The sequence below is a fragment of the Anabrus simplex genome, chromosome 2, assembly GCF_040414725.1.
Source record: "Anabrus simplex isolate iqAnaSimp1 chromosome 2, ASM4041472v1, whole genome shotgun sequence".
NCBI lineage: Eukaryota > Metazoa > Arthropoda > Insecta > Orthoptera > Tettigoniidae > Anabrus > Anabrus simplex.
This window is the reverse complement of record NC_090266.1, coordinates 945,277,829-945,298,000: the sequence shown is the minus strand read 5'-3', so window position 1 is coordinate 945,298,000 and position 20,172 is coordinate 945,277,829. Positions and strand designations below refer to the sequence as shown.

At 40.7% G+C, this 20,172-nt stretch overlaps 1 protein-coding gene across 1 annotated transcript in view; it reads left to right on the top strand.

Annotated features, from left to right (window-relative positions):
• LOC136863206 (lipase member H-A) overlaps positions 1-18,899 on the top strand; it is a 286,766-nt gene extending 267,867 nt beyond the window's left edge. The window contains exons 7-8 of the mRNA XM_067139572.2: positions 13,121-13,286; positions 16,730-18,899. Coding sequence (XP_066995673.1) covers positions 13,121-13,286; positions 16,730-16,910 — 347 coding nt within the window. The 3' untranslated portion in view covers positions 16,911-18,899. The remainder of the gene's footprint in view (positions 1-13,120; positions 13,287-16,729) is intronic.
• Positions 18,900-20,172: the final 1,273 nt, after the last annotated feature.

Below are 20,172 nucleotides of genomic sequence, written 5' to 3'. Positions count from 1 at the left end.
AGCAAGCCTCGGACCTATGGGAGTAATGGAGTCCCACTCCCATTTGACAGGCGAGGGACTCCTTGGAAACATGGGAAGTCATGGGAAGATTTTGGTAATAACCTGGAAAGGCTAGGTCAAGCAGCAGGGAAACCTTTCTGGACAGTAATAAAGAATCTTAGGAAGGGAGGGAAAAAGGAAATTAACAGTGTTTTGAGTAATTCAGGTGAACTCATAATAGATCCCAGGGAATCACTGGAGAGGTGGAGGGAATATTTTGAACATCTTCTCAATGTAAAAGGAAATCATCCTGGTGGTGTTGCAAACAGCCAAGCTCATGGGAAGGAGGAAAATGATGTTGGTGAAATTATGCTTGAGGAAGTGGAAAGGATGGTAAATAAACTCCATTGTCATAAGGCAGCAGGAATAGATGAAATTAGACCTGAAATGGTGAAGTATAGTGGGAAGGCAGGGATCAAATGGCTTCATAGAGTAGTAAAATTAGCGTGGAGTGTTGGCAAGGTACCTTCAGATTGGACAAAAGCAGTAATTGCACCTATCTATAAGCAAGGAAACAGGAAGGATTGCAACAACTATCGAGGTATCTCATTGATTAGTATACCAGGCAAAGTATTCACTGGCATCTTGGAAGGGAGGGTGCGATCAGTCGTTGAGAGGAAGTTGGATGAAAACCAGTGTGGTTTCAGACCACAGAGAGGCTGTCAGGATCAGATTTTCAGTATGCACCAGGTAAGTGAAAAATGCTACGAGAGGAATAGGCAGTTGTGTTTATGTTTCGTAGATCTAGAGAAAGCATATGACAGGGTACCGAGGGAAAAGATGTTCACGATACTGGGGGACTATGGAATTAAAGGTAGATTATTAAATTCAATCAAAGGAATTTATGTAGACAATTGGGCTTCAGTGAGAATTGATGGTAGAATGAGTTCTTTGTTCAGGGTACTTACAGGGTTTAGACAAGGCTGTAATCTTTCACCTTTGCTGTTCGTAGTTTACATGGATCATCTGCTGAAAGGCATAAAATGGCAGGGAGGGATTCAGTTAGGTGGAAATGTAGTAAGCAGTTTGGCCTATGCTGACGACTTGGTCTTAATGGCAGACTGTGCTGAAAGCCTGCAGTCTAATATCTTGGAACTTGAAAATAGGTGCAATGAGTATGGTATGAAAATTAGCCTCTCGAAGACTACATTGATGTCAGTAGGTAAGAAATTCAACAGAATTGAATGTCAGATTGGTGATACAAAGCTAGAACAGGTCGATAATTTCAAGTATTTAGGTTGTGTGTTCTCCCAGGATGGTAATATAGTAAGTGAGATTGAATCAAGGTGTAGTAAAGCTAATGCAGTGAGCTCGCAGTTGCGATCAGCAGTATTCTGCAAGAAGGAAGTCAGCTCCCAGACGAAACTATCTTTACATCGGTCTGTTTTCAGACCAACTTTGCTTTACGGGAGTGAAAGCTGGGTGAGCTCAGGATATCTTATTCATAAGTTAGAAGTAACAGACATGAAGGTAGCAAGAATGATTGCCGGTACAAACAGATGGGAACAATGACAGGAGGGTACTCGGAATGAGGAGATAAAGGCTAATTTAGGAATGAACTCGATGGATGAAGCTGTACGCATAAACCGGCTTCGGTGGTGGGGTCATGTGAGGCGAATGGAGTGGGATAGGTTACCTAGAAGAATAATGGACTCTGCTATGGAGGGTAAGAGAAGTAGAGGGAGACCAAGACGATGATGGTTAGACTCGGTTTCTAACGATTTAAAGAGGTATAGAACTAAATGAGGCCACAACACTAGTTGCAAATCGAGGATTGTGGCGACGTTTAGTACATTCACAGAGGCTTGCAGACTGAACGCTGAAAGGCATAACAGTCTATAATGATAATATATGTATGTATGTATGTATGTATGTATGTATGTATGTATGTATGTATGTATGTATGTATGTATGTATGTATGTATGTATGTATGTATGTATGTCTTAATTATCATAGGTAAATTTCAGTATTTCGCCAGTATTAGTCGTCTCCTCTACCTGGACCTAATATTTATACCAAACTACCTTTACGTATTGCTGACTGATTACTTCTGCCTTCTGTAAGTCCTCTCATATACACTCTCCTTGTTCATTAATGATCCGTGGAATGTCCTTCCTGGAACCTATTTCTGCTTTGAAGTATCTACACATATTATCCTTTCACTGCTTCCAAAATTTCATATGGCTGCCAATTATGTTTGTCATCATGTTACCCTTAACAGACTTTTTTGCTGAATTTATATTCTTTGGCCTGGTTCCTTGAAGTAATTACAGGTACCTTTGTATTTGAACTTCTTTATCACTATTTTCCTTTGTTTTTTAAACTTAATTTTTCCACTAATGCTCCTTATTCGAATTTTTTCATTAAGTGTTGCAACATTTCTCAGAAACATGTACAACTGTTGTTTCAACTTGTTGAATGTTTTCATCTTATCCTTTTTTAATAACATCCAACTTGATTCGAATGAATCAAGACTTGCAGTCAAAATATGTACGAACTTTACATACCAACATCAAGTCAGATAAAACATTTTCATTTTTAACCTTAAGCCCATTGTTTAACTCATTCCACAAAAATGTCAGCTTTGCAATATGCATCAAAATATCCTCCCCATGTGTCCAACCAAATACGAGAAATATGTACAGATCTTGAAAAGCTGATCTTCCTTGTCCATGATTTCCTGATGATCAGTATCTGGCATTGCACTTGTAATCATAGACTTGGCATAACTGTTAACCTTCGCCGGGCTGAGTGGCTCAGACGGTTAAGGCGCTGGCCTTCTAACCCCAACTTGGCAGGTTCGATCCTGGCTCAGTCTGGTGGTATTTGAAGGTGCTCAAATACGACAGCCCCGTGTCGGTAGATTTACTGGCACGTAAAAGAACTCCTGTGGGACTAAATTCCGGCACCTCGGCGTCTCCGAAGACCTTAAAAAGTAGTTAGTGGGACGTAAAACAAATAACATTATTATTACTGTTAACCTTCAATACAGGTCTGACTGCACTTTGTGATTCTTTACTGCAGCTTCACCAGGTCCATCTCCCAACACCTCCGGTTTCATCAGTTTGCCATCAATTGAACCTAAGGCTACCAACAAAGCTTGAATCTTACTCTTCCACATCGGCCAATCAGCCCCGTAGCTTAACGACTTTACATGCTTTACTAAATCCATTATTTGATTTAAACAAAATGTGAGACTCAAAAAACAGTTTGTAATGGTTTACTTTTCCTGTCTTTGGTTGCACAGCTGGCACCCATGAATGAAAATCCACAGCCTGTTTCCAGTCATTCGACTGGGTCGGCGATGGAATGACTGAAGCCCCCATCTAGCAGCGAGGATAGGAATCGTGCCTGCTGCCAATGCCTGTCGCACTCCTCTAGGGCAATGATTAATGAATGACGGATGGAATTAAATGATATTGGAGAGTGTTGCTGGAATGAAAGATGACAGGGAAAATCGGAGTACCCGGAGAAAAACCTGTACCGCCTCTGCTTTGTCTAGCACAAATCTCAAATGGAGTGACCGGGATTTGAACCACGGAACTCAGCGGTGCTAGGCCGGCGCGCTGCCGCCTGAGCCACGGAGGCTTTTGTACAGCTGCTACCCATAACTTGATGAATTTAAAATGTTATATAATGCTGCTACTTAGTTGAGAAAAACCTTAATTTATTAGTAGACTGACTTCTACACAGTATACAAACCATATCAACCAAAAATCATGTGGACAATACAATGTGACTATTCACTGCTTGAAGAAAAATGTGGCACTGCACTCTATTTTGTTTGTGTGTATTCAAAACCTTAACTTTAATTGTTCAAAAAGATATACATTCCTAACTTCAATAAAAGTCTCTAGACATAAGTTAGTTATTTTACTTTTTTATCTAACACTCTTGTTTCTTTAAACTTCATACAGAGAAAAGGATTATACATTCACAGAAATTGTATCTTCGATGAAGTTCTTCTTCATCTTAAGCGGCTTACCCTCCAGGGTTGGTTTTCCCCTCGGACTCAGCAAGGGATCCCACCTCTACCGCCTCAAGGGCAGTGTCCTGGAGCGTAAGACATTGGGTCGGGGAATACAACTGGGAAGGATAACCAGAGCCGGAAATCGAACCCGGTCCTCCGGGTGTGGCAGCTAATCACACTTACCACTACACCACGGAGGCGGACTTCGATGAAGTTACCTAATGATATTGCTAGTGAACAACTGCAAGATTTCTTAGAGAAGTTGACTGTGAAGGTCGATACTGAATCTCGGTTTTTTAATCTTCATAGCTCCCTCTGTAGTTCGGTGAGAGTGCTGACCTTTATTGATATTTTGGTGAGTTTTACAATGCAGACTGATGGATGAGGTGATACAATTCTTAAAGATGAGTATGATGTGCCTAAGTCGGTCGGACGTAGGGTCCGGGGTAGCTATTGGAGGTTAGGAACTGGAGGGTGGTGGTGATGTTATGGAGAGATAGAATGAGGAGGCGAAGAAGGTCGTATGTTTGGAGAGGTAGAGGGATGGGTCCAGTTGGGAGAGGGAACGGAGTTTGTTGTAGATATGGGGGAACACAGGGGAGGGTTGGCTGGGGGCGGCGGTGTGAATTGATCGATGGTTGGCGGTTTCGTGGGGGTAGGGGTGGGGAGTGGGAGGGCTCTACTCGATGGCGGCGACCATAGACTTGTGCGCCGGTACTGATGAGGTGCTGGGCGTCTTCTTTACTGGGCATCTGGAGGCGCATCATGAAAGTAGGTCCATGGCTGTTGTAAATTCTGATGGCTCTAAGTACATTGACTCCAGTTTTCCGTAGTTCTTGGATTATGTTTTGCTCGGTAACTTCTGGAGATATCCCACGTAGTACACAGCTGAAGACGGCTGGTGGGGGCGTCTGTTGTTGGTTTGCTGGTGGTGAGACTGCGGCGTCCGGCGGAAATTGCAGTGGTGGGGAGGCTGGGGTCTGCTGGGATGATGACATTACTGGGGATGGGTGGGAAGTTGTGACGGTGGTGAATATGTCTGGGGAGGGGGTACAAGTTGACGGAGTTATGGTTGTGAGGGTAGTTGTTGTTGTTGTTGTTGTTGTGGGTAAGGTTGGTAGAGGCGATGGGGGCACCTGGATGATGGGGATGTGATAAGGGTCGGCTTTTATTTGGTTCAGGATGCATGGGGGGGTTGGCACCACTGCGTAGGTTTTATTATGGATGTTTGCTCCGGTGGTGAACAGGCGGCGTTGGGCTGCTTCTCCTTCTAGTTGGACTAAAACGTGAGTAGATGGTGCTGCGGTCTGACCGTCCTGTAATCTGAAGGCGTTGAGAACTGGAACGTCGTCTGCTTGGAGGTCTTCAAATATGTGATCTTCGGGAATGTGGAGTTCCACGCCAGGGATGAGGCAGTAGGTCATGATGAGGATAGGCGACTGCCAACTAGGCGTCTGCCTGTTTGTGTTTATAGTGGGCCGACTGAGTGAGCTATTAAAGATGATGGCCACCCAGCCGAAAAAATTTCGGGCGTGTGTTATGTGTGTTCCCCTCTCCAACCAGAGCAGGTGTTCCTCGGGCTGCAGGTGAACTTATCAGAAGCCTCTTATGTGGCACAGTCTGATAACTTCATACGGGAGATAAAACTCCACAATGGAATTAATGCCCGCCTAGCAATTCCAAATGGTAATTCTAAATTCCCATGGAGGGAATTAGATATTTTTCCACCAATAGAGCATATCAAAAATTAGATGTAGGCTTTTCAGGCGTTTGCTCTATTAACCAGCATTTCGTCTTAGGTCTGACACTAGACTCGTCAGAGTGGGATGTGTGAGACCCTACCCACTGATGCTGGGCTGTATGCAGGTGAACATCATCATCATCACAAGGTTGGTTCACTCCTTCCCAGATGGGAAGGCGGGCCACCAGCTGAACTAGGCAGCTCTTCGGCCAGTTGAAGGAAAATGTACAGTAAAAAGTTTAATAGAGTGTATGTGTGGTGCATACGTAAAAAGAGTGTTAAAGGGTCCGGCGCAGGGGAACAGCGACCAGCAAGGGAGCCCACAGGACAGAAACCGCACCACACCAACCGGGGCCGACCCCCACTGGGTTCACCTTTATTGGGGAGAGTGAGATGTATCTCGGGCGCGCATTTCGAAAAGGACTATTGACAGAAGATGACATGAGTAGTTACATAAGTTTAGACATACGAAGAGAGGACAGAGTGTGGAGAAAGAGCGAAGAGGAATTAAATATAGGGCGGAGGGACCGAGTACGGAGAAGACACAGAGGAAGGAGAGGGATTGTAGTGGTAGCATAGAAGGTAGTAGACGGTCGTGGAAATGTTAGTAATAGAAGTGGCAAGAAGTCGGAGAAGTTCGAGAATTGGAAGTGGCGAAAGAAGAAAAGGTTGTGGTGGAGGAGGTGAATACACAGCCTGCGGTGGAGGGGGGGTGGCGGGACTGATTGTGGACGAGGTCGGAAGGCAGAAGAGGGAGTGGGGGACGACATAGGAGAGGAGCGTGAATATTCCACTCGATGGTACCGACGTCGATGGCGGACGCCAGAAGTGACCAGTTGATGGACTGCAGCATCACTAGGAAGGTGAAGTCGAACCATGAAAGTAGGGCCACTATCGTTGTTGATACGGGTGACACGGTGAGCGGTGATGCCTGTCGTAGAAAGCTCACTCCGAATATCTTCCTCCGGAATGGCAGGATCCACGCCGCGGACAACACAACTGGACGACGGAAGGGGATGTTGAATCCGAGGACGGGCGGCTGCCCGGGCAATTGTTGAGGAGGAAGAAGCACCGACAGTGTCCCAGGGGGTAGAGGAGGATTGTTGGTCGTGGGAGGGAGGAGTCGAGAGGGAAGTGATAGTCGTTGATGGTATGGGAGAGGAGTGGCTAGCCGTAGTAGATATACTAGAAGGAGGAGAAGCAGATGCAGAGGTAGTGACGGAAGTTGTAGTAGTGATGGAAGTGGAAGTCGAAGTACGAAGCTGTAGGGACGGCGCGGATTCCAGATGGGCAGTACGGACAGGATAACGCAGTTGATGTATGAGGGCGTCCGGAGCAGACTCCACTGGATAACGCTTGCCGTCGATGAGTGCACCGTCCTTGAGTAGATTCTGGGTGTCGACAAATTCTTTGACGACCATCAGGACGTTCGGAGCAGGTTGACCAGACTTGCTATCTTGGAGCCGAACAACATCACGGGGAGTAATATAAGAAGAGTGACGTAATTCATAGCTGATGAGTTCGTCCGCATAACGTTCGGGCACGCCCTTGATGACAACAGCGTACATGGTAGGCGGGGAGGCGACAGCCAACAATGCGTCTGCCGAGTTATTAGTGATTGGGCCGGCTGAGGCTAAGACGAGAAGAGAGCCACCCAGCCGCAAAAATGAGGGCGTGACGAAGTTGAGAGAGGGATGTGCAGGTGAACTTATCAGAAGCCTCTTATGTGGCACAGTCTGATAACTGCATACGGGAGATAAAACTCCACAATGGAATTAATGTCCGCCTAGCAATTCCAAATGGTAATTCTAAATTCCCATGGAGGGAATTAGATATTTTTCCACCAATAGAGCATATCAAAAATTAGATGTAGGCTTTTCAGGCGTTTGCTCTATTAACCAGCATTTCGTCTTAGGTCTGACACTAGACTCGTCAGAGTGGGATGTGTCAGACCCTACCCACTGATGCTGGGGTGTATGCAGGTGAACTTATCAGAAGCCTCTTATGTGGCACAGTCTGATAACTGCATACGGGAGATAAAACTCCACAATGGAATTAATGCCCGCCTAGCAATTCATTACTAATACATTACAATACATTACTAAAAAGATCACACCTGTTGCAGGAATTTTAAAGAAACTTAGTTATCTTATCCCACAACATCTTCTAAAACACATCTACTACTCTTTAATTCATAGTCACCTACAATATTTGAAAGGAAAGGAAACGTAAGTTATTTCATTCCCGCCGCGAGTGCGGCGGGCGGGCCATCAGCCGAACTAGCGGCTCTTGGGCCTTGCGAATGAGAAAGGGAGAGTGAGATTAACAAGATCTAGCGGGTATGTTATGCACATGCGTAAAATAATATGTAGAATGTCCCTGCATAAAAGGGTACAATTGAAACAGAAAATTGTGAAAGTCCTGCAGCATTGCTTACGTTGCACTACTATAACGTAAAATAAACAGAATTGGCCTGCAGCACTTCTTACGCTGCAATGTTAACTCTAGACATAACGAAAAAGGAGGAAATTAGAAGAGAGTGTTCAGTTGTCCTTCGGAGTACGTCGGCAGCAAGTGCGATAAAATCGCACAAAAGAAACCATAGAGACGTAGCGAGTAATAAACACTGAAAGAAAGAAATGCACGTGAAGGACACTTTATTGCACTTGGTAAAAACAATCATTGAGGGCGCTTGTGGCGCCGGGTCGTCGAGGGTGGACAAGAGGAGCAGGACCGCACCCAGGAGCATCGGGAAAACAAAACATGAGTGGACAATTTGCGGTTCGGTTGAAAGGTTTAGTAAGGAGCAGGAGGGTAATGTTGTAATAGGAGGTAGTAGAGGGTGGTTGTGATGTTAGTAATGGAGGTAGCGAGAAGACGAAGAAGGTCGAGGATCGGGAGGGGCGACAGGAAAGTTGGGGGTTGGGGAGCAGGTAGGTAAACCGATTGCGGGGGTGGGGTGGGTGGCGGGTCCGGTCGAGGGCGACGAGGAGAACTGATGGGTGGGGAGCACACAGTACGGGGTGGGGAGCGAGAATGTTCCACACGGTAGTGCCGACGACGGATGCGGACGCCAGAGATGATCAGTTTGTGGACGTCTTCATCTGACGGGAGTTGGAGGCGTACCATAAACGTTGGGCCAGCATTGTTGTAGATACGGAACACTCGAAGTGCCGGAACGCCTACCATGTGGAGTTCCCCCAATATGTCCTGTTCCGTGATGGTAGGGTCGATGCCACGAAGGACGCAGCTCGAAGACGGAGGCCGGTGAAGAACTGCGGCAGCGGCGGACTCTCCTGGGGAAGCTGGCTGAGCAGTGACCGTGGCAGCGGTGGAGGTGGTAGGGGGCTGTTGGGGACTGGGCAATGTGATGGATGGGGTGAGGGCAGGGGTGGACATGATGGGAGAGGGGTGACTAATTGTAGGAGGAAGAGTTGAAGTACTCGGGAGGGTAAGTGCAGAATGGGTGGAGGTGGTAGTAGTAGTAGTAGTAGTAGTGAGGGTGGTCGTTACAGAGGTGGGGAGCGGTGGGAAATGCTGAAGTGTGCGAGGGGGACATAGATAAACGCTGGGAGGTTCGCCGGGGTCAGAGCGCAACTGTTGAAGGATGAACTCGGGAGTAGGAACCACCTTATAAAGCCGTCCGTTGATGTTTACTCCACTGGTTTGAAGGGCTGCCGTGTCGACGTGATCAAAGAATTGCACCATGATCTGCGTTGACATGTCATTAGTGGTGCTATCATGTAGCCTCCTGACTGCACGGATGGGAAGAACGTTGAAAAGCTGATTTTCGTCGATAGCGGGGTCCACACCAAGAATAAGATGAAGAGTCATGGTGAATAGGGGAGGCGACAGCCAACGAGGCGTCTGCCCGTTTAGTTATGCTTGGGCCGACTGAGTGTGCGCAGAGAAGAGGGCCACCCAGCCGAAAAAAGTGTGGACATGTGAAGGATATGTTGATCGACGACGCACAATATTTGAATGTAATCTGGATGCGCTGTAGGAAGTCCGACTTGAATGAGCTAATGGTAGTACAAAATAGAGCTGTTAGAAATATACTTAATCTTCCCTACTTAACACCAATAAAATATCTATACCTAAGTGCTAAAATACCACCCCTAAGCATGAGTGCAGAATTCAATACAGCTGTACTCATGTATAAAATAAAACATAAATTTATACAACACAACACTACATATACTCTGAATTCTGACAACCATCCATACAGTACTAGGCATGCAAATGACTTTGCCTTATACAATGTTTGCTCTTATAAATATGGTATAAACAGCTTGAAGTTCTATGCGATCCAGTTATTTAATAACATCCCTGTGGAGATAAAAAACAGCACCAACTTTGGCAAAATTCAAACAAAGAGTCAAGCATTATTTTTGGGAAAGGTACAGTGCTGTTTAAATCAAAATAACAGTTGTCATTTAAGGCATTCTCCCAAACAATCTTGCAAACTGTCCGGAACTATTCTTGTACCTCTACAACTTTTATGTTATGTAAATGTAAATACTCTGTAATCTGTTCTTGTACCTCTGCAACTCTGTGTTATGTATATATACTGTAAATACTCTGTAATCAATTCCTGTACGTCTGCAACTTTTGTGTTATGTAATTGTAAATAATCTTAAATCTATTCTTGTACTTCAGCAACTCTTATGTAAATGAAAATACTCAATAATCCATTCTTGTACCTTTGCAACTTTCATGTTATGTAAATGTAAATACAGCCAGAAATAATTCTCTGTAATCCTCATATTGATGATGTACATATTTTATATATTGTATGTGTTTATATGTTCAACCATTTACTAATTATCTTATATACACAAACTATATTTTGATGTGTAAGTGTCCGCCAGTATGTAATGTCCTGTACAATTCCTATGTATGAGCCTGCAGGCTCGTTGGAATTAATTGAAATGAATGAATGAATGAATGAATGAATGAATGAATGAATGAATGAATGAATGAATGAATGAATGAATGAACTATGCCGAAGTTGGAGAGGCTACCTTGTAAATGGTTGTCGGTAGGGTACTAGAGGTAATAGTACACATTTCCTAATCATTAAAATGCGTGTCAAAAGTGTGGGTTCTATTCCAAATCTATCCGCGACGCACATAAATCGAGTAAAGGTATACGACGTAGTTCATGGCGATTCGTCCGTCGAATGAGGTTATATTTCTTTTACTTCATAATAACTTGCTGCAAAAGTATTTACGCTAAAGTGAGATAAATGCTTGCCAGTTACTATTCTCACATTGTATTGAAAAGAAAGAAACTAACTACTTATTCAATGAGCAAACAATAAATTGAATTAATAATAAAATTAATGATCCCATGCTGCATCAGTGGCATTTATTTCGAATATCAACTTTACTTTCGTAACGCGCAACCTCGTAAATAGTACTAAAAAAAATACATAACCTGAATGTTAACTTTTGCGTCCAGGTTACATTTTCAGTCTTTTTATTTTCTATAATAGTTTCAGTTTCTTTATACAGTTAATTAATTTTAACATTTCTTCGTACGTGTATATTTCAGTCCTAATTCTGTTTTTGACCTGGACTTCCACATTATAGCTTAATAAGAGTCTGATAATGGATTCTAGTAATACAATTTCAAAAGGAATAGAGCTAAACAAACGAAAACACCAGGGAACACGTATCATCATCTGTTTACCCTCCAGGTTCGGTTTTCCCTCGGACATGGCGAGGGATCCCACCTCTACCGCCTCAAGGGCAGTGTCCTGGAGCTTCAGACTCTTGGTCGGGGGATACAACTGGGGAGTATGACCAGTACCTCGCCCAGGCGGCCTCACCTGCTATGCTGAACAGGGGCCTTGTGGAGGGATGGGAAGATTGGAAGGGATAGGCAAGGAAGAGGGAAGGAAGCGGCCGTGGCCTTAAGTTAGGGACCATCCCGGCATTCGCCTGGAGGAGAAGTGGGAAACCACGGAAAACCACTTCCAGGATGGCTGAGGTGGGACTCGAACCCACCTCTACTCAGTTGACCTCCCGAGGCTGAGTGGACCCCGTTCCAGCCCTCGTACCACTTTTCAAATTTCGTGGCAGAGCCGGGAATCGAACCCGGGCCTCCGGGGGTGGCAGCTAATCACGCTAACCACTACACCACAGAGGCGGACAACCTTATTACCAACCCAATAAAATGTTACTACATCTTCCGCATTACAATACCGTCGTTAAAATCCGTTGGTAGTACGCAAGAAAATATTTAACTTCTACTTTGCAAAACTGCAGCCTATGTATCTGGGTGTTTATCTGACAGTCGTAGTACAGGCCCTCAGTACAATAGGCTTCCGTGCTGAGAGCATGATTATCCAACAGTTTCTGAGATATGGAATCTTAATTATGCATCAAAATCACCCAGAGCGTTTCTGTGGTTCATGAATGTGCCTGAGAAAACTCATTACTATATCTGTGTGTGTCCAATGCAAACCTGACAAGGAACAGTTACAGTGCCTTAACTAAACAAATTGTAAGGGATGCATATGCCACCACAAACTAGCGGTCTCTAAGATATCCCTTTAAAATGATTAGCTTGATTGTACCTACCTTCCTGTTGTCGTCATGTGTGAAAATGCAAGGAGTTGGTGTGATGACCGGGCCTGGATTTGTGTGTTAAAGTACAGTTTAATTATTCCCTGATTCAAGGTTGACTTTTCCAGCACCATGCTGTTTGGGTAATTTTAAGGGGAGCTCTCCAAAGGCAGGGCACAATATACTCACATCAATGCACAACAGAAACTTTCTAGTGAAGCTTAAGAATTATGTAGAATGTGAGTGGTCATTTGATACAAAAGGCAGCACTCTTTTTATCTGAAGTAATGGGAGCTTTTTCCCGGGCTTTTATTATTGCTCCATCATTGTAAATGTGATTTTTTAAATTATATGTTCCAAATCAATATGAATTAGTAATGTTTCTCCCCCACCTATTTTATTTTCTACAATTTTGCGCTCTGATTTTAATCGACACCATGATATCAGAATTTTTTCTTACAGGAGTACCGTAGTGGAACATGAAGTTGTTTCACTTAAACACCCGCAAATGCCTTCAATCTTAGTGCAGATCAAACCCACTATCTTAGGAACAGAAAGTCGGCTAACAAACTGCATGACTGGGGATGGCATATTAATACTGCTGAAATTTACAAGGCTAAAGTGAGCAATGTTTCAGTGCTAGTCAGTCAAATGAGTACTGTCTATGGTTGAACAAAGAGAGTGAATAAAAAGCACATTATGTTAATAGAAAACACATTATGTTGAGTATCACAATGTTTTCTTGAAAACTTATTTTGAATAGTCTCTAAGACAAATACTTCATCTCCTCTCTTTAGGTTTCTTAAGTTGCAACCATCATCGTGCTGTTGCATACTTCACCGAATCCATCAAAGGTGACACTGGTTTATGGGCCTGGAAATGCCGGGGATTACTCCAGTATGCTCTTGGAATGTGTCCCCCAAGTGGAATACCACAACTTATTGGAGAATTTATAGATTACAGGTGAGAAGAATGAATCTGTCATAATAATATCTAGAGACTGCCACAATGAACATAATCTATTTTACAAAATAATGGTTTGTAATCTGTCAGCTCAGAGAATTGCTCAGCTATCCTCATGAGACTGAAGGCTATCAATTCTAGATCTCCATATTGCACCCTTGCGCACTGATTGTCTCTTGTAAATGTAGATTCATCTATTCTCAGGGGGTTCCCTTTCTTCAGTCACTTGTTGACATCGGCGGGTGGCATAAGTAAATCTAATTATTACTTGAAATAAAATTCAAGAAGTGGGCTAAAAAGGATTTATTATAAAAAGAATTAATACTACGTCCAATAGATTTGAGGCATCTAATAAAAACAATAATTGTAGTAACGAAACAACTGACAGAAAAATTTGGCATAAATGTGAAAAAATGAAGACCTCACAAAAATTCGTTTTATTGCTAATTAGTAAATTTAAGTTATTCCAGAGCAGAATTCAATAACAAAAAATAATGAAGAGAGAACGAACTAAAAATTACTATCCGGTTGCAAGTAACGCCGTTGGTCGATCCACTTGGTCCGTGAAGATTCGGTTTCCTTAACCGGACTCCGAAATTTTCTCAACTAAGGTTTTCCACCGATCACGAAATACCACGCAGGATATCATCAGCCACCGAATGGACCCTTAATCGAACCAAAACAACCTCCTGTTTTATTTGAACCGACTAATTATACATAAAAAGGCATTTACTTCACAAGTTAACTCGCTCCTTGGCAAGGCATGGTGCTCAAAAATTTAGTGTTATCAATCCCTGATATCTCTATAAAAATACATGATTGCATCATGTTGTGTCATAACCAGACACCCAGAAATAAAATTACTTTTTTAATTAACTGGCAGTTACCCGCGGCTTTGCTCGGGTGGATTTCGTAATTTATTAAAAGTAATCATTCCTCGGTACTGTACTAAAACATTATATGAAAATTCAAAAAGTATAAAAAAATCACCGAAAAATTTAATTTCATTCTCCCCAGAAACTCTTTGTAAACCACGTATGCGGTATTGCCTTTGGCTTTTGGGGCTGAGATCACTATGCGACATAGAACTGTATGTGTGAGAAACAGTCTTCTCTCAAGTAAAAAAAAAAGAGAGACCAACATGTTTTTTTATTTTTAAAAGAGATTTCAAATACCTATGTCCGCATCTGTAACATCTTCACTTTTTGAGATATAAGTATCCCCATAAAAAGAATTCAACCCAATTATCAGTCCTTCCCCCAACCCGACACCTACCTAAGTGGATTTTCCGAAAATAAAAAATGCATGTTTATTTTTAAAGGACATTCCAAATACCGATTTTAGCGTCTGTAACACCTTCAGTTTTTGAGATATAAGTACCCTCACAAAAAATTCAACTCTTTCTTCACTCCTTTTCAGTTCCGCTAAGTACCTTTCCGAAAATAAAAATAAAACAAGTTCCTGTATTTTTAAAGGACTTTCCAAATACTTAGTTTCACGTCTGTAACATGTTAAGTTTTTGACATATACTGGACACATACCGGTACTCTTTTCAAAAATTCACCCGCTTTTTCAATTCTTTTCATCACCTTAAGTGGATATTCCGAAAACAAAAAGTACGTGTCCCTTTCTTTTTAAAGGAGATTCAAAATACCAGTTTTTACGTCTGTAATATCTTCAATAATGATTAATGACTAACAAATGAAATGTTATTGGAGAGTGTTGCTGGAATGAAAGATGACAGGGAAAGACGGAATACCAGGAGGAAAACCTGTCCCATCTTCGCCTCGTCCAGCATAAATCTCACATGGAGTGACCAGGATTTTAACCACGGAAGCCAGTGGTGAGAGGCCATCTGAGGCAAGGAGACTCAGCAACCCCACGTAAAGGACTGCAATATTTGGAATGGTAGTACTGTGTAGTCTACCTAGTGAGTTTGAAAGTCATTGATTGATTGATTGATTGATTGATTGATTGATTGATTGATTGATTGATTGATTGATTGATTGATTGATTTAAAGGACAAAATAATTTTGATATTCCACCCCATTGTGGAAGAACAGGGTACCGTGTAAATACTTTCATCAATATTTTCCGTCCAGTCACGGTCGCCATTATGTAAGAGTATGGAAATCTGAATACACATTACAAGAACTCACTGATAATAAACAATGATTCTGCACACGTTTATTGTACTTAATTACAGATTCCTGTTTTCTTAACATGAGACACTATTACACACACATGCTTCCATTTTTACCACTACTTTTTCTCAGGGTTTATATACATCCTTTACTGCCCATGACAGTCCTAACCTGTAAAAACGCAAGTTCTACACACTACTGAAGTCGACGATTATATTTTGCTGCTTTACGTCAAAAATGTTGGAACACATTAATCTACAATTATAAGGGTCACCAATTTCATGAGTCTGGGCTCTCAGTTCTTTGTTTGCATTCTTGAATCTACCAAAACTCGTCCTCTTCCTACTACTTTGATAAGATGTACACGGTTTCTTGAGCACCTTCATTCTCTGCACAAGTATTTGGATCCATGTTGTAACTTAACTGGAACACAATAATTACTGCCAAACCAACAGTATGCCATAGTAGGCCATTTTCTTCTTCTCCTGCTTCTTCTTCTTCTCCTTCCATTCCAGTAGTGTTGCCACACGTAGCACACTCCATAGTCTGTAGAGCTGCATTCCAATAGATGCAAAAATATGACTCGCCTCCCTATTGCCCTGTTTAGTACTGACTTACCTCCCTCTTCCCCTGTAAGCAAAACTTTCAATCTGAAGTTTCTCACTGACTAACCTTCCTTTTGCCCTGCAATTTACCCCATAAAAAATATGCCACTCATGCAATATGGTTATGTTCGAAACTCATTTCATCCCATTTACTGACTTACCTTCTCCCCAATAGTCTCATATATTGCCTTCTCTAACCACCAGTGGGGAAACACCCTCCTCATAAGCTCTGTACCTTTAAGGTGATTTGTCAGATAGATAATATCCTGACTAGACTATCTTAAATTGTGGAAATAAAACGGCAAAATTGAGCCAAATCTACACGAAATGCCAAACCCAAAAAGTTGGGAGAGAAGGCCAGGAAGAGAATTAAGTTCATTTATTAAAAGACAAATTGGCTAATTTTAATTTCCACCACAAACTTAAACATTAGGTCAGAAAGCTGTACGGGAAAATAAAATATACCTGTGCTCTATCAACCTGCCCCTCTACTGAAGTTAATTAAACTAAAAGGTACTAATTTTAGTTGTGAGAGGGAAACTGATCTAAAATGACAAATTATTTATTTTCTGTAACTGAAGAGAGCATTGTTATGGACTGTAGTACTATATTTTCAAGTTTACATTTCTTTTGTAATTCTGTTGTAGTGAATGAATTAAAGTAAACATAATGGCATTTGTTTTGTATTTTGCAGCGCAAGAGGTTTACATATATGCAAGACAAATGATCGGTCGCCATTTGCTCTTGGTAAATGGTGGGCCAATGGGTCTGATAGACTTCGGTACTCAGTAGACAGAGAAGAGAGTTGTGGTATTCTTAGAGCATTACAGATTCCTCATCCTACTATCGTGCAGCTTCAAAGCTCCAAGGTGTGAGTTCTTAGTTGACTGGTGAAGTTCATAACAATACTCCACAGTGCAGTGGATGTAAAAATAGTGATCATGTCTGGACAAATACAATATGATTTGAGTATAATATCGGAGATTGTAGGATCCGAGAATATGACTGGATTATGATACCCAGGAGTAAAGCCTGTGATATTCAACAGAGCAAAAGGTGACTGAAGAGAGCTATGGTATAATATGTCAAAGTAGGCGGAAGATATAAGAAACGCTTTATCCTAATGTTATTAATTCTGCTTGATTTAAAGAGAATTTATATCGAGACCAGGTATCATACTTCTAAAAATTGGCAACTAGATTGAATATTATAGGGATATTCAAACATTACTATTGTGTATTAAAGAGTGTAGCCAACAGCCCCACAGTTAGTTTAGATGACACACAAAACATGCATCCCAATGAACATTGCGAAATTGTACTTTTCCAAAATATTTTCTGCAATGAAACCTACCCATACTGCGTTGAAACTGTATGATTTACTCTCTCAGCGTTCAAAGGTATGTGTTTAATTTCAGTAGAACTAAATTACAAAAAACGGAAGAGACAATTTCTGATAAACTGTCATACAGTCTTTGTCTCTCGGCTTACTTATAACCGCAATAGCTTTGAAGACTTATGAGGGAGAGATAAAATATATTTTCTCATTAAGACAGACTCTAGAAACGAACCCGAAAGGACAGAGAAGGAGAGAGAGAGAGAGAGAGAGAGAGAGAGAGAGGGTAGGGGGAGTTACTTGGATTTCATCTAAATTAAAATGACAACAATTTTCTAAACCTTATAAACAAATAGACTGAAAATATTATAGAGAGTATATTAGAAGTAGTAGAATTACTTCCATAATGCACAGGTAATTCTTCTTTAAATTCTCTGTTTAATAGGTTTGGATTCATGTTCTTCATGTTGTGCAGTTTCGCTAAATAATAATTTGGAGAGACTTTGTTGAAAACCTTATGGAAATATTTTCTCATACTGTAGATTACCCTTAAATTCAGGCTTCATTTCATGCACACTGCAATGCTCAAACAGTGTTACATGGAAAGCACGGATGCATGTATGTGCATAATATATTTCATAGCTGATAGTCTTCTGGGGAATCTACACATCTGAGGGAAAATGACGAATTTTCCAATTTTCATTTTATCTCGTGAAGGTTACCACTTTGCTTCAGATTTGCACATGAATTTCTCTGATGTCTACAATCCTGTAAACGTTATGACCTAAGACATGTAGAGGAGTAACAGAGGTTCTCTATCACATCAAATATTTATCGTCCATTGTCTCAAAAGTCTGTTTTTCTATACCATTTCACAGATGCTGTTGGGGAGATTTTAAAATATTAAGATGAAAATGTCCATGCGTGTGCATTTCACAGAGAGCAATTAAGCTAGGATTGTTGTTTCATATTTTATAATTCCATTCTTTAAAATGACCTCAGAATGATCTAGTTGAAAGTGACTTTTTGAAAATGTTTAAGCTGTGTATATGTTTGTTTCTAGTGGAACTTGAGACTGAAGATAACTGTTTAAGGAGAAAGAACGACTGGAAACGTCATTATTTGTGCAATTTATTAATTTATATAGTAATTACCAAACGTGGCATTTTATATTGCCACAATTTTGAATAATTAATTTAATTAATTAAATTTAATAATTAATTGTTTTTACAATAACATACGATAGGTGATAGATACATGTATGTGCATATTCCAAAATGATTCCACGTTTATCCTACAAAATTGCATATCAGTGGTGTATTCTCTTGCTGAGAAAAAATGTATCCTATGCATAAATGAAAATATTTCCTAAAGAATTGTTAAAGTAAAGAAAACCTTTGTGGAGAACAATGGGTGATTTATTTTCCGAATGAATGTGTGAATGGCGTAAAATCACCGATATGTGGAATTTGTAAGTAAAATATTTATCTAACTTGTATACTATATCATTCCTTAAAGATTATATAGCATATTAAGTTCACAACAGTAAACTGAAAACATGTAAATTTAATATGACTATTCACATTATCAAAATAATGTGGGTAAGTATATTTTACATTTTCTATGCCTACTTCCTCCTCCTTTGATAAATACTTTCTAAGTTTAATTGATAGTTACAAGGGGCTATTTACAGATTTTCTTAGATAACAGTAAACCACAAAAAGAAATCTGAAAAGGAAACTACCCCTCTTCATCTCTTAAATTCCTAATTCATGAAATATTTGAAGCATGTAATAGTTTGTGAAATTTCCACCTAATATTTTTGTGAATTTGAAAAAGCTTCGGGAAGAACAATGGTTAATTTACTTGTAGAACGAACATATGATTTAGAGATTATGCATTTACAGATATTTAAGTGGATTTTTAAAATTAATTTCCCAAATCACACGAAATTGGACTCCGAGCTTTATTCTCTATGTACAAGAAGATTATTTTCTAGCCATGATGTGTAACCTGCGTACATTAATTTCATTTAGAGTACTATTAATTTCATGTGCCCACTAACATTATATCATGCACTGAAGATTTGTATTATGTTTCTAAGAAAAGTATACCTCACATACAAATACATTCTTATATCGTCATTAGGCAAGTATCTTTACGATGGACAAATCTGACTACGTCATTTATCATGTATAGACTAGCAAGTATAGAGGTTCAATACTGAATCAAGATTACTATTACGTGTGTTGTTATGAATCCATCTTTTCTGAACCAAAAGAATTATGATTAATCAGATAATGAAATGAAGATAATTAACAGTAGGTAGACAATTAATGCTATAATGTTAAACATAAAACGTGGTTTTGAAACACATCCTCAGATGGCGAGGCTTATATTTTAACAAATCTAACAGTTATGTAGAATGCTGGAACTGCAGAGGTTCAAGTACTAATTAGAACAATGTTACTAATTAGCAGAATTTATTTTGTAAAATAATCTTAACTGCTTAGCAGTGCTGTTACTTCTGTTAACTTGAACCACTGTTATTTTCCAGGATGTTATAACCATTTGTTGTTTCTGAAAATATATTTTGATACTAAAGATAAACCTGCTAGCAGAATTCCATCTACATGGGGCAAATATGTCAATGTTTCAAAATAAGATACACAAAACGAATAAGAACACTCAATCTTAATACAGAATCTGTGCTTCTTGGCCATTTACCATGGCTCAGATTAATTTTTGAGTAAAGAGCATTTTCTTTATTTTTGAGACTTTTTACTAGAAACAAAAATCATA